At 35.8% G+C, this 13,115-nt stretch overlaps 1 protein-coding gene across 1 annotated transcript; it reads left to right on the top strand.

Moving 5' to 3' along the window:
* The first annotated feature begins 8,751 nt into the window (after window positions 1-8,751).
* On the top strand, window positions 8,752-10,272 carry LOC143590270 (uncharacterized). Its single transcript, XM_077070803.1, has 4 exons — window positions 8,752-9,057; window positions 9,132-9,314; window positions 9,391-9,450; window positions 9,866-10,272. The coding sequence occupies exons 1-4, from the start codon at window positions 8,833-8,835 to the stop codon at window positions 10,145-10,147; spliced, it is 750 nt and encodes a 249-aa protein (XP_076926918.1). The 5' UTR covers window positions 8,752-8,832; the 3' UTR covers window positions 10,148-10,272.
* The last annotated feature ends 2,843 nt before the right edge of the window (window positions 10,273-13,115 follow it).

The raw sequence follows: 13,115 nt of genomic DNA, 5'->3' as shown, positions 1-13,115 counted from the left end.
AAACTTGGTATTGAGGGCAGAGAGATACTGGCACATTTTTTGTTGGTCCAGATATTAAACCGAGAGGAGAGATGTTATATTATGTGGGGTATGAACATGTGTGCCTTAACCAGAAACAAAGTGCATTCGTTTGGGCGGTTTCATGGTTTTAAAATGTATCATTAAATTATTTGGTGGGTTATCAACCTTGACAGTGTCAGCTCTTGGGAATTGGGTATGACCTTATACCTCACTAGTATTAATACTGATAATTGATGAATCGTCGATCGAGATGTATGTGTTGCATGAGAGTTTGCTTGAGGGCAAGCAAATGATAAGTGTGGGGATGCGATGTGTGGGTAAAAGTACACGCCTTAAGTTTTTATATTTTGTGTTTTACTTGTTTATATGTATCGAACACAAATACTTTGATAGGTTTTATGTTTACAGGTGTGCGGAGCTTAACGGAGCTAATTGGAGCTTAAAAAAGCTAACTTGGAGAATTCATAATGGAGTGGAAATGAAAGTGATGATCTATGAGGTGATAGAGAATTGAAATACGAATACGTGGCCGCAAACGGGGAGGAAAACAGAGTTGAAACGAAGATTTTATAAAGAAAACAGTTTTGGCCCAACAGGACCGTAAGGCAGAGTGGTCTGACCGTAAGCTACGGTGGCCAGACCGTAGCTTACGGTCTGGTCTGACGGAAAATGGGTTTTTGGTGATTTTTCTTCCATATTTAAGCCCAAAAACCCTAAGGTCGACCCCATTCATTCATAGTCAGTTTTGGGACTTCTTGGAGGCCATCTTACACCACCAACACTCATTCTAATCACAAGATTGATCTATGAACACCTTCTCCAACATCATAATCAAGAGCATGAAGATCAAGATGCAAGGCTAAAGGCTTCATAACCATCTCCGGGTGTAGGGTTGAGTTGCATGTTAGGTTTTGATATTCTAAACTTTAACTTTGTATTTGTAATTGATCAATCATTCGGTTGATCAATTTTCTATGTTTGATTTTGTGCTTAAACGGTTTTTATTAATTGATTACTTAATCTTTTGTCAGTTAATTGATTTGTGATCATCAACAATTAGGATTAAGTTCTTTCGTCATTGACCCGTTTATCGTTAACCATATTATTGATTTTGTGTTTCAACAAGTAAAACCAATGGTCAATTAGATTTTCATTAAGCCATGTCAATTGTTCGGATTCATTTCTAACGATCAACATAGCCAATAGTTAAGTCTTTTGATTTACATATTTTACCACGAAAACACCCAAAGAAGTTTATCAATTCCTTAACTTGTTGCAAAACTCGAAACCTGGAGTTTGGTTGTTTTCATATCATCGTTTACAAACTACTCATTTAAACCGCTTGACATTGTCTGTCCACTTTAAGTATTTTATAATCAAATTTGAGTTTCACTTGCACTTTCCACTGATTCCCTGTGGATTCGACACCTTACTTTCCCTAGCTAGTAAAGGTATTTTTATAAATGTTTTTGATTGACCTTTCGACATCGATCAACCTACGTGGTTACGGTGTGTAAGAAACCGGTCTGGGTGCCCTAGTTTGGTGTTGGATTTACTCATAAGCACAGTTCTAGATATCAGAGTTAATTAAAACTTTTGCGAAAATAAAATAAGTTAACCATTCATTACAAACCATTCGTATCTTGTGTTTACAACATCACATAAAACATCATAAATAAACATCATGACAGTTCCTCTTCAGATACCAACCGCTTCAGTTCATGCCATGTGTCTCCCTCAAGCCAGCTGCTTTAATCTATTCACATGCGTGCATACTCAAAGTCAGCTACACTAAGTGAGTTCTAGTTAATTAGATAACAAACCTTACATACACATATACGTGCCCGAAGGTACGTATTACATACTTAACCTGCTCATCATTCTTCCATATATATACATACTTTCTTTCTTTAACAAACATAGTACATTCATAACTATCCTTACATTGTAAAGAGCATTTCGCCCTACATACCCCAGATATTGTTAGGGTCCGGTACCTTCCATCCTCGGATATTATTAGGGTCCGATACCCTTCATCCTCGGATATTATTAGGGTCCCGTACCCTTCCTTCCATGCAACCATACCATCATACATTCATTTCATTACTTTCATATATTATGTATTTCCTAAATCATTCAAAGATCATTAATAACACATTCATATATCATGCATACATCATTCATAACACATTTACATATCATACACTTACCACTTAAGGTAAGTGTATTAACTAATCACATCGAGTATGCACACAATCCCGAAAACATAACAAGGAAATGGGGCTAGAAACTCACCTGCAAGCGAGTCCTTTCTGAATTTACTGTTGTGCCTTTCTTGAGTTGTGCATGGCTAACTATGTATTAATCATAGTATATATTAACTACTTCTAACTATGCCATACTTCTAAGTTATTGTAACCCCTAGATATGGGGGTCCAGGGGCAGAGACCTTGGCTGGGGTTAAGCTGCATGTCAGCTTGGCAAAATTTTATTCTCATTAATAAGTCTTTACTAAAAACCTTATCAGAAAAATGAAATTTAATTATTTAATCAAATCAAATCTTCGTTTTAAACGTTATCTTTCATTATTAATTAATTGCTTATTTTTAGTCTTTATGACATATAAGTTCATATCTGTCGTTTACGTACGTATACGTTGTTTATCTTTCGTTTATTTGGAAAATCATCTTCAACGTATAAGTCCCTTTGATATTATTAGGGGTTGCAACCCTTTAAGCATACAACCATACAACCATACATTATCTTCATTATAATTTAATTTATTACTTTAATACTTACACTTAACCCTTTCTATAACTTCCATATATTATTCATACATCATTCATAAACATTCATATATCATACATACGTCATTCATATACATTAAGAAGGCATACACTTACAACTTAAAGTAAGTGTATTAACTAATCACAACGAGTATGCACACAGCCCCGAAAACATAACAATGAAATGGGGCTAGAAACCCACCTGAGCTTGGTTCCTTTCAGAGTTAATGGTAACTCGTTTCCTTAACTGAGCGCGGATGTATAACAATTACACGTATCAATTAACTATCACTAACCATATCATATTTCTAGTTTATTATAACCCTCAACGAACGGGGGTCCAGGGGCGGCGCCCCTCGCAGCGGGGTCTAGATGCGGCAGCCCCTAGCAGGGTCCAAGGGGCAGAGCCTATGGCTGGGGTCGAGTTGCCAAGTCAGCTTGGAAAAATTTTATTTTCATTAACTGCCTTAACACAAATTTCATTAGAATTTTTTACATTATTTTATTCGCTATGACATTTGCTAACTCATTCGTTATGACGAACAACTTCATTCGTTATGACGAACAACTTCATTCGTTATAACGAATGGTCTGATTCGTTAAGAAATCTTAATTCTGGTTTAAGTATCATTCGCTATACCATCTATAATCTCATTCAATATGAAGACTGGTTCCTTTCGTTATAACAAATGGCTAAATTCGTCACTTTATCAAGGCGAATGATGAATAACGAATGAGTAGTCCATTCGTGGCCTCTATTACGCGTGCATTCTCATTCGTTATGATTGCCTAACGAATGACCAGCGATTTGTTCAATCATGACGAATGAGCATCAGTCTTATCCAAATATTTGACTCAGGGGTCAAGGTCAAAATTGATCTGAACAAAACAATCAACCATCCCCAGATTGTCAATTAACCTTCGAATCACGATGAAACAACACAAGTTTGTTGTCATTGGACTCGTATTAACAGCGCCTACTAACCCCGATCACCCAAACATCCAAATATTTGTGTTTAATGGGGTATTCGGTTGATGTTCATATACGGTTCTTTATACCATCGATTAACCTATTAAACGTTAATGGATTGCATTGTGAATCATTTCGTTTGATTTGTTTTTACCATTTTTGTGTAGATCTAAGAATATTAAACGAACCGAGCATAAACGAACAAGTTTCTGTTATAAACATACCTTTAAAGAATCGGTTTCACGAACCCGATCTAAGCTTGATGTCGGTTTTGGCTTGTTATGACGTTCTAGCACCAACAAGATCGGGTTTTCACCTTCGGATCTTGGCTCGGATTATAGGGGGTGTTTGTGTGTGTTTTTGAAGGTGTAGGCTATGGTGTAGAGATGAATAAAAATGGAAAGATTTAGGGTTTAAGGGGTATTTATACTCCTTTAAACCCATGGACCTAAGCCCATTCTATCCCTTATTCCATCTTTTAAATGCCCAAGCCCACCCTCCAATGGTTTATTTATCTAAACTAGATAACAACGCATTATCAAATAAATGAGATTTCCTTTATTATTACCATCGAAAGTAGGATGTTACATTACATGAATTTAATTTTGAAGCTCACGCCAGTCAACTACTGAACCCTCGGGATCATTTGATCTGATTGGTCAAGGAAGCTCCAGTGCCTCTAAAAAGATTGCTCACATTCTCTCTATGCAAGACAAGTTATTACAAGATAAGGATAAAGGTATTGCCTTAGAACCCGAACCCGTTGATGTCCATGCTTTACAACGCAAGGTCTTTGAGCTCGAACAAGACTCTGTGGTTAAAGATGTCCGTATTCAAGAGCTTAAAGCCAGCAACACCGACAAAGACTCCAAGATTCAAGAACTTCAAGCTAGCATGGGTGGTCTTACTGCTCTGTACTTTGATCTACAACAAAGACTCATTAAACGGTTTGGAAATGAGTTTAAGGGAGCAGATGATAGCGACGATGAAACTGTTGGTGGTGAGCAAGGTGCTCTTGAAGTGTCTGATATTGGTGGTTTCAATTTACGTCCTGCTTCAAATATTGATATTTCCGCACAACTGGAGAAATATTTAACTGCTCCACCTAAGACCGTTGAACAAGTAGAAAGAATAAGAAAGAAGACGTTAATCATGAAAAACTCCAAATAGAATGTTGTGTCTTCCGATCATCCAGATAAGTTTGTCTTGGAGCTTCAAAAGGGGTTTTAATATAAATATGGTGATCGTGCAAGAGTTGTGTCGTGGGGATATGATATCGACAAAGAGATGTGGTGGGTCAAGTGTAAGTCTGGGAATTAGGAATATTATAAGAAGATGAAGGATTTTGGGTCGTGGACAAAAGTTTATATCAGTGATTTGATACAAGTTCCTTTCCACAACCCAAATAATGACCCAAAGGCGACCAAGTTCTCGAACTTTTAGAGCAAACAGGTGGAGAAAGGATTTCCTGACATGCCAACTGCTGATTCGTTTGTGAAGAAGGCAAAAGGGGTTCTTGATCCCTATACAAACAAACCGATGTTGAACGTTATGTGGCCTCCAACTGCCAAAGTAAAGTCAATTCCGATCACAAAGAGATTTCCTGAGGGTACTCTTGATGAGATGAAGTTTTAGACTTATAATGGTGAGATTTCTACAGTGATTATACGCTAAGGAAGGGTCAGTACCGTATCGTTGATCCACGAGACCTTTTGAAGTTTGGAGAAAAAGACATCAAGACTCTTAGCGGCTTTCATATTATAGCTGAACCACTTTATGAGCCAGCTGCAAAAGAGTATACAGGTATGGTGGGATCAATTATTCGTACAGGTTTATGGGCAGGTGCTTACCGAGAGGCTGATGCTGAAGTGATGGAGCACGAATGAAGATCAAGCTATAAACCAAAGGAGAGATTGTTGGGCTAGGCTTGATGGTTTATACATAATCTATTGGGCTTGGGTTTTGGTTAGCATGTAACACCGAAAACACTTGTTTTCGGTGGGCTTTTGTATTGGGCTTGGGCTGTAGTGTGTTTGGTGCTATATACATTGTAATTAGGTGATTATGGGTGTCGATCATTCACGAGGTTGGTGTGGTTAGAGAGATTATGAGTTTTGCATTCCTATCATCTTGTAATCATTTGTTAAGGGCTTAAGCATCTGACATTAATAAAACGTCTGTTTTGAAGTCTATCATGTGTTGATTTGTGTTTATTCATCGTTTATATTAAATCACCTTGTTGTTAGTTTCCGCCTAACAACGAGTTTATTGATATCACATTGAAAGATCCTGATTTGGGACTTACAACTAAGATTCTGATTTGTGATGGTAGATTTTAACATGCAAAGACGTATTTAGTTAGCTATCCAAATCATAGATTTTTTATTATGAATATTTTACCACAGAATATTATATGTCTTAGGTTTCTACAAAAAAAATTGTTATATTTTTCCGATACACACAATAATCATGAAAATTCATTTACCACAGAAAGGTACATGTAGCTATTTCAATGCGCAACATAAAGTTTTGATTTGGTTAAAATTAAATATTCAACCGAATCAAGAAATTCCAATTGGGTTAGAATGCTAACTCAAAATATGAAGTTCCATAAGTGGAACCAACCTATTTGGACTTGTTAATAGGAAGTTATGATGTTGGGAATCAAGGTCAAAGAATCAATCCCTGTAACAACCTTGACACATGCTTTTGTAAATTCATCAAAAACTATTTATAGATCATCCAAATATCACATAATTTAGCTTTCTGGAAACTAGACTCAAAGTAATACATCATAGGATCAAGTATCTATGAAAATGATTTTGTTATTATCGTGTTACGGCCTCAAAAAAAGCAAATTTGAATCTTACAGCAAACTGTTATCAATAAAACTTATACAATAATGAGTTCTATGCAACATTTAGGGTTCCTAATCGATCATATAGACCAATTAACCATTATAATAGGTTTTATAGAGACTTGGATACTAGATTTACCATAACCCAATTTCAAGAACACAAATAATGGATCATGGCATAAGCACTTACTTGATGTATGCAGAAAAATCAACCACACAACCTTCCTATGTGTTGTTCTTGATCCACCCTTGAACAAAGTGTGTGTGTTGCGCATTGAGAGAAAGAAAATGATGAATGTGTGTGTGTTGTGTTTTATGGCCAAGAGAGAATGGGAAGAAAACCAAGGGTTTAGTAACCTATTTATGTTAAGTGATGTCATAGTGCACCATAACTTAAGTATAATTACCTTCATGAATAGCCTACTAAATGATCTTCACTGATTAGTTTATTGTTATACAAAATATTTTAATAATTAATAAAATAACATATGTAGTATGTAAACATGTATTACACCATGTAACTATATTATGTGTAGACATGGTTGTAAAATTCCTGACTAGGCGCCGAGTACTCGCTATAAGGTATGGTGCTGATGCGTCATTCTTTAACTCTGCCTAGTAACTCGGAATCGACCAAAAGTAGTCAACCTCCACCACAATTGGATCTAGTCGGTCAACTCGAGCCGATTTTGACTTTAAAAAGTTAAACATAATTTATATATCTATAACATTAAAGAACGACTATTATTTTTAATTAATATTTTCAAATTTTAGATTCTTTAGTATTTAAAGATGTATCTTTATATATATATATATATATATATATATATATATATATATATATATATATATATATATATATATATATATATATATATATATATATGTATGTATATATATATATATATTGATATTCACTTATTATATATATATATATATATTAGTAGATTTTTGATACCTGATATATATAACTTTTCTAAAGTTAGTTTCTTTATATTTTACCACGCCCGAGTACTCTCCGCCTAGACCGAGTACTTGCAACCATGTGTGTAGGCATGTAGCATATCATAATGTGCAACAAGTATAGCATGTAGAGTTCGCATATGAACACATAACACATAACTTTTATAAATATGTCTTATTAATATTTATCCAACACCTGTTATTTTTATTAGACCACCAACGTTCATGGACAGACTCATGTGTGAGATCACGTGACGTTCATGTGTGTTTCAAAACTGAGTTCACGAAGATAACAGTGTTTTGTTAATGGAGTTAACGTGAAAATGTCATGTGTCAAACATTCCTTCATTGTCATTTCCTTAAAAAAATAGAGTTCTACTCTCTTGCCCAAGGGTGATCATCCCATGTGGCAAGACCTAAGCAGTTAGTGCGGAAAAATACCGGATATCGGTCAAGGACCGATATCTAAGATATCGGTTATCGCAGTGAGATATCGGTGAGATATCGTTAATTTTAATATCATGTAAAAGTTATATATATATATAGCAATTTAACACTAATAATTCAGTATAGTCTCCTACCATGAACAAAGTAACCTTTTCCAAATTGCAAAACACTAACAATCATAGCAAAGTAAGAATTGATTAAGATTTAAAACACTAACAATGAACACTAAAAGTTGATAATTAAGACTTAAACACTAATATCGGGAGCATCGATGATATATCGGTCAAATATTAGTCCAATATCGGTCTATATCATTGATATTATCGGTACCGATATTCTGAATCGATATTCTGATTTATATATCGCCAAGGACCGATAACCGATATATCACTGATATATCGGTGATATATCGATATCGACTGCATAGGGCAAGACTAACAAGAGTTATCTTCTTAGCAAGTCTTTCTTGGAGTTTTATTTGAGTCTTTTCTAAACAACTATGGGATATTCTAGTCCGGATGATCCATTGTGAATCACTCTAAATATCCTCTCGTGAGATTTAACTAGGTTATAAGTTAAACATGCCAATGTCACCAAAAAGGATTTCCACGCCTACTAAATATGCAAGCCAACCAAAACCACAAGGACCAAATATGCATATATATAGAAAAACTTGTGTGCTAAAGGAAAGGACGGATTAATAAAGGGATGAGGATTATTTGGTTGGTCATAAAACTATTTGCTCCACAATGAGTGATCCTGGCAATATCCGACCAAATCAATAAACTATGTTTTCCCTCGCCAATTATCCATGCGTATCTGTGGTGAGTTTTAGTTCACCTCACAGACCACCAAATCGTTCTCTCCATTGCAACCTTAAGCCCATACAATCCACCACTTTGAGATCACCAGTAACAAAGATCAAAGCCGTGAGTGATGGAAAAGACATCAACTCTCCTGTAACTCTCATGGTTGAAGACGAAGAAGATGAATTGCAATCAACACCAAATAAGGTACACATGGTTTGAAGTTTGAACTCGTGTGAATTTCGTTAGAATAATATATAAATATGTTAATGTTTGTTCAGGAAGTTGAAGAGAGTGTAAACCTTCTTAAGAAGGCTGCAAAGACAAGAAAGGTTCCAGCGACAGAGATTCTGTCGGCCTTCAAAGTGCTTGAGAAGGCAAAACTGGATCCGACAACGTTTTGTGAGACTCTTGGTGGATCCGAATCTCCTGGAAGAACTTGGATGCTTATATTTACAGCCGAGGTTTGGTTGTGTCTTTAAAGCTCGTATCATTTAACTTATGATAATAATAATAATAATGTGGTTTAATGTTGTGCAGAAAGGTTTGAAAAGTGGTAAATACTTTCCAATTACTGCTGTTCAAAGATTTGATGCAGCTGTAAGCATTCTCCATTTATTTATTTATTTCCTTTTTGATGATGAATATTATGATGTTACTTGGGGCAAACTGCAAACCAGTTTCTGTTTCAACTAAACATTATCCCTTTTACCCAACCCATGAAACATCCCATCCCCATATGAGATTAGTTATAGTGGTTTTGTATCTTACTTAAGAAATTTAATAAAGAGTAATTTGATTTTGTTAGATATATAAACAATTGTTAGATATATAGTTTAGTATTTGATATTTTTCGGTCTTTCTGATAACGAAAATCCAAAATGGGTACGAAAACGAGTAAATTTAAACTACGTATAGATTTTTTTGGACGAATACTGGTACCAGAAGCTAGCTTTGCCGATGTATAGGACTGAGATTACCAAAATATGTTTGTAATTTTGAAATTAAATTTCAGGCAAGGAGGATAGAGAATGGTGTCTACCTGGGACCTCTTGGGTGCCTAACATTTGAAGGGAGGTTTTCATGGAAAAAGAGAATACTTGCCTTCATGTTCGAGTTAATTCGAATAAAAATTGGACCGTTTAACCCGTTTGAGATAAACTTTAAAGGAGACGATGATAGTGAACCAACCACCAAGAATCCCTTTTTCATATGGTTTTACATAGACGAAGAAATAGCGGTTGCTCGTGGCAGAAGTGGGGGCACCGCCTTTTGGTGTCGTTGCCAGCGTGTCTAGCATTTATACGGGCCATGTATATGTGTAGAATTTTACCACATATAAATCTCAATACATCAATCAGCACATATATAGATTACATTTACGAGCATATTGGTTGTGGTTTTACATTCATAAAATGCAAAATACAATAACCTAAACCATATATCGATAACTACCAACTCCTAATCTGTCAAATTATAATGAAGATAACATTTTTGGTTTGTCAAAATTGGATTCATTATGGTAAGTGTTTTTGCTCATGGAGCAATATTTTTAATAGGAATTACAATCGAGAAGAAAATGAGGATAAGTTGGGCAGTAGTCTCTCCATGCCTTGGGCTTCACGTCTGTAAGGAGCGTAAAGGCTAGAACCATGTTGTGGTGGCAAATAAGGACCGTTCCCTTCCCGGTTAATGTGCAAACACTTGATTTTGGTGAGGAACAAGGAGGCTCAAATGACAAGAAAAAGTTCATCAAGGCGAACTTTTTCTCAACTTTATGGAATTTGTGGAGAATTCAACAAAGTAGAGATTTCATGTTTCAAACTAGTTGAACTCATCAAGACTCGAACTTCTTGTTGGATCATAGATTAAATGCCGCTAGTTCCGTGATCGGGCCGGGTGGTAATTTTCTTGTACAAGAAGATCTCTAGTCTCAAATGTATGTGTATCCACACAAGGCATGGCCTTCAATGAAGAGGCTACCACTCCTTGATAATCAATCAGTGGACTATATATGAATCCAAATATATTGCTTTTTGTTTCCGTCAATTCTTTTAATTTCTCATTGTAATTCTGTTGTTTATGTTAAAATTTGGCATAACAAGCTTGGGCATTTGTCATTGTATAAACTCAAAACAGTTGAATGCAATATAATACACATGACTGATCTCCTAATCACTGCACCATATGTCCTCAAGCTTGACAACATAAACTACCATTTCCTACTAGTCAACGTACCAGAATTCTGACATATTTGATCTTACTCTGGATGAAACATGGTATCCTTAGGATGGTTACAAGTATTTCCTTACCATTGTCGACGAATATGGTCGTACTACCTGGACACATAAATAATAAATTACCTTTGGTGATGTGTTACACAGTAATAAGATGTTGAGACCGAGTACCATTCCATTCAACGTGTTACACATGAAGTATGAGAAGAATGCAATGTTGGAAGTAATTTCCAACTTAATAAGCCCGTCAAGTGTAGGTGACCGAGTTGGACCTATTGGGCCCATGAGACACATTAATATTAATGCGTTTAGGGCTTGCAATTAGAGTTTTATTATATTTGGCAATGTCTTAACTAGCAAGTTAAGTTAGTCTATATAAACCAAGTTATGTTAGATATTATAGATGGTGGTGTGAAGTGTAATTGAGTTAGGGTTCATCTAAGAGGCATACACGAGATGTAACCAAGTTAGGGTTCATCTAGATGCAACCGAGTTAGGGTTCATCAAGAGTCAAACCGAGTTAGGGTTTGAGAGTTTGTAATTAGTCTTTAGAGTAATATTTTCTTATTAATATAAACGAGAGTTAGTCGTTTAATTTGTGTTTAATTATTGATCCGGGACTTGAATTGGTATCAGAGCCACGTTCAAGAAATTGATAAGAAGACCGATCAAGTTTTGATCGGAAAATCGTGACTGGAGTTATTCGCGACCAAGACGGGTTGTGATCAAGCAGTTATGCGACTTAGGTTTTGACGTGGTGGTTAAGACGTGTTTACAATGCTAGATCAAAGCCGTGGTCGAGGAACATAAAATTGTTCTATCAAAGTCGTGATCGACGTGGAGCAACATAAATCAAGTTTGGGGCTGATCGGATATCTTTTTAACTTGCGGAAAACGTTATTATTGTATTTGCAAAAGGCCGAAAGAGTGCTATTTTTGGCTGTTTGATCACATAACTCAAAAGGTAAAAGTGGAAAGGGACAAAATCGTCAAAAGAAAACCTTGGTGAGCAAGGCAACAAAGAACAGGAAGCATATCATCTTTCTAAGCATCCAAGAATATTGATCACGTCATCCTCAGACTTATATTTGTCTTGTTACTAAAAGTCAAAGGACGGTGTATTTTTGGTGCTGACGAGGGTTGTGAAGAAATAGAAACGTTATTATTGAATTTGCAAAAGGTCGATAGAGTGCTATTTTTGGTTGTTTGATCACAGAACTCAAAAGGTAAAAGTGGGCGGAAAAAAATCGTTAAAAGAAAACCTTGGTGAGCAAGGCAACGAAGAACAGGAAGCATATCATCTTTCTAAGCATCCAAGAATTGTGATCACGTCATCCTCATACTTATATTTGTTTGGTTACATAAAGTCAAAGGACAGTGTATTTTTGGTGCTGATGAGGGTTGTGAAGAAAAAGAAACGTTATTATTGAATTTGCAAAAGGCCGAAAGAGTGCTATTTTTGGTTGTTCGATCACATAACTCAAAAGGTAAAAGTGGGCGGAAAAAAATCGTTAAAAGAAAACCTTGGTGAGCAAGGCAACGAAGAACAGGAAGCATATCATCTTTCTAAGCATCCAAGAATTGTGATCATGTCATCCTCAGACTTATATTTGTTTGGTTACATAAAGTCAAAGGACAGTGTATTTTTGGTGCTGACGAGGGTTGTGAAGAAAAAGAAACGATATTATTGAATTTGCAAAAGGCCGAAAGAGTGCTATTTTTGGTTGTTCGATCACATAACTCAAAAGGTAAAAGTGGGCGGAAAAAAATCGTTAAAAGAAAACCTTGGTGAGCAAGGCAACGAAGAACAGGAAGCATATCATCTTTCTAAGCATCCAAGAATTGTGATCACGTCATCCTCAGACTTATATTTGTTTGGTTGACAGTGTATTTTTGGTGCTGACGAGGGTTGTAAAGAAAAAGAAACGTTATTATTGAATTTGCAAAAGGCCGAAAGAGTGCTATTTTTGGTTGTTCGATCACATAACTCAAAAGGTAAAAGTGGGTGGAAAAAAATCGCTAAAAGAA

This window comes from Bidens hawaiensis, unplaced genomic scaffold (genome assembly GCF_021521415.1).
Source record: "Bidens hawaiensis isolate Kalapana, Puna unplaced genomic scaffold, B.hawaiensis_p1.1 tig00038358_1, whole genome shotgun sequence".
Taxonomy (NCBI): domain Eukaryota; kingdom Viridiplantae; phylum Streptophyta; class Magnoliopsida; order Asterales; family Asteraceae; genus Bidens; species Bidens hawaiensis.
Note: the sequence above shows the minus strand (reverse complement) of the source record. Positions and strands in the feature narration are given on the sequence as shown.

Bases quoted from the DNA above. Each gene is read 5' to 3' on its own strand.
- LOC143590270 (XM_077070803.1), top strand. From the start codon at position 8,833: ATGTTTTCCCTCGCCAATTATCCATGCGTATCTGTGGTGAGTTTTAGT. The intron at 9,058-9,131 runs GTACACATGGTT...ATGTTTGTTCAG, and splicing joins TGCAATCAACACCAAATAAG to GAAGTTGAAGAGAGTGTAAA. The intron at 9,315-9,390 runs GTTTGGTTGTGT...AATGTTGTGCAG, and splicing joins TGCTTATATTTACAGCCGAG to AAAGGTTTGAAAAGTGGTAA.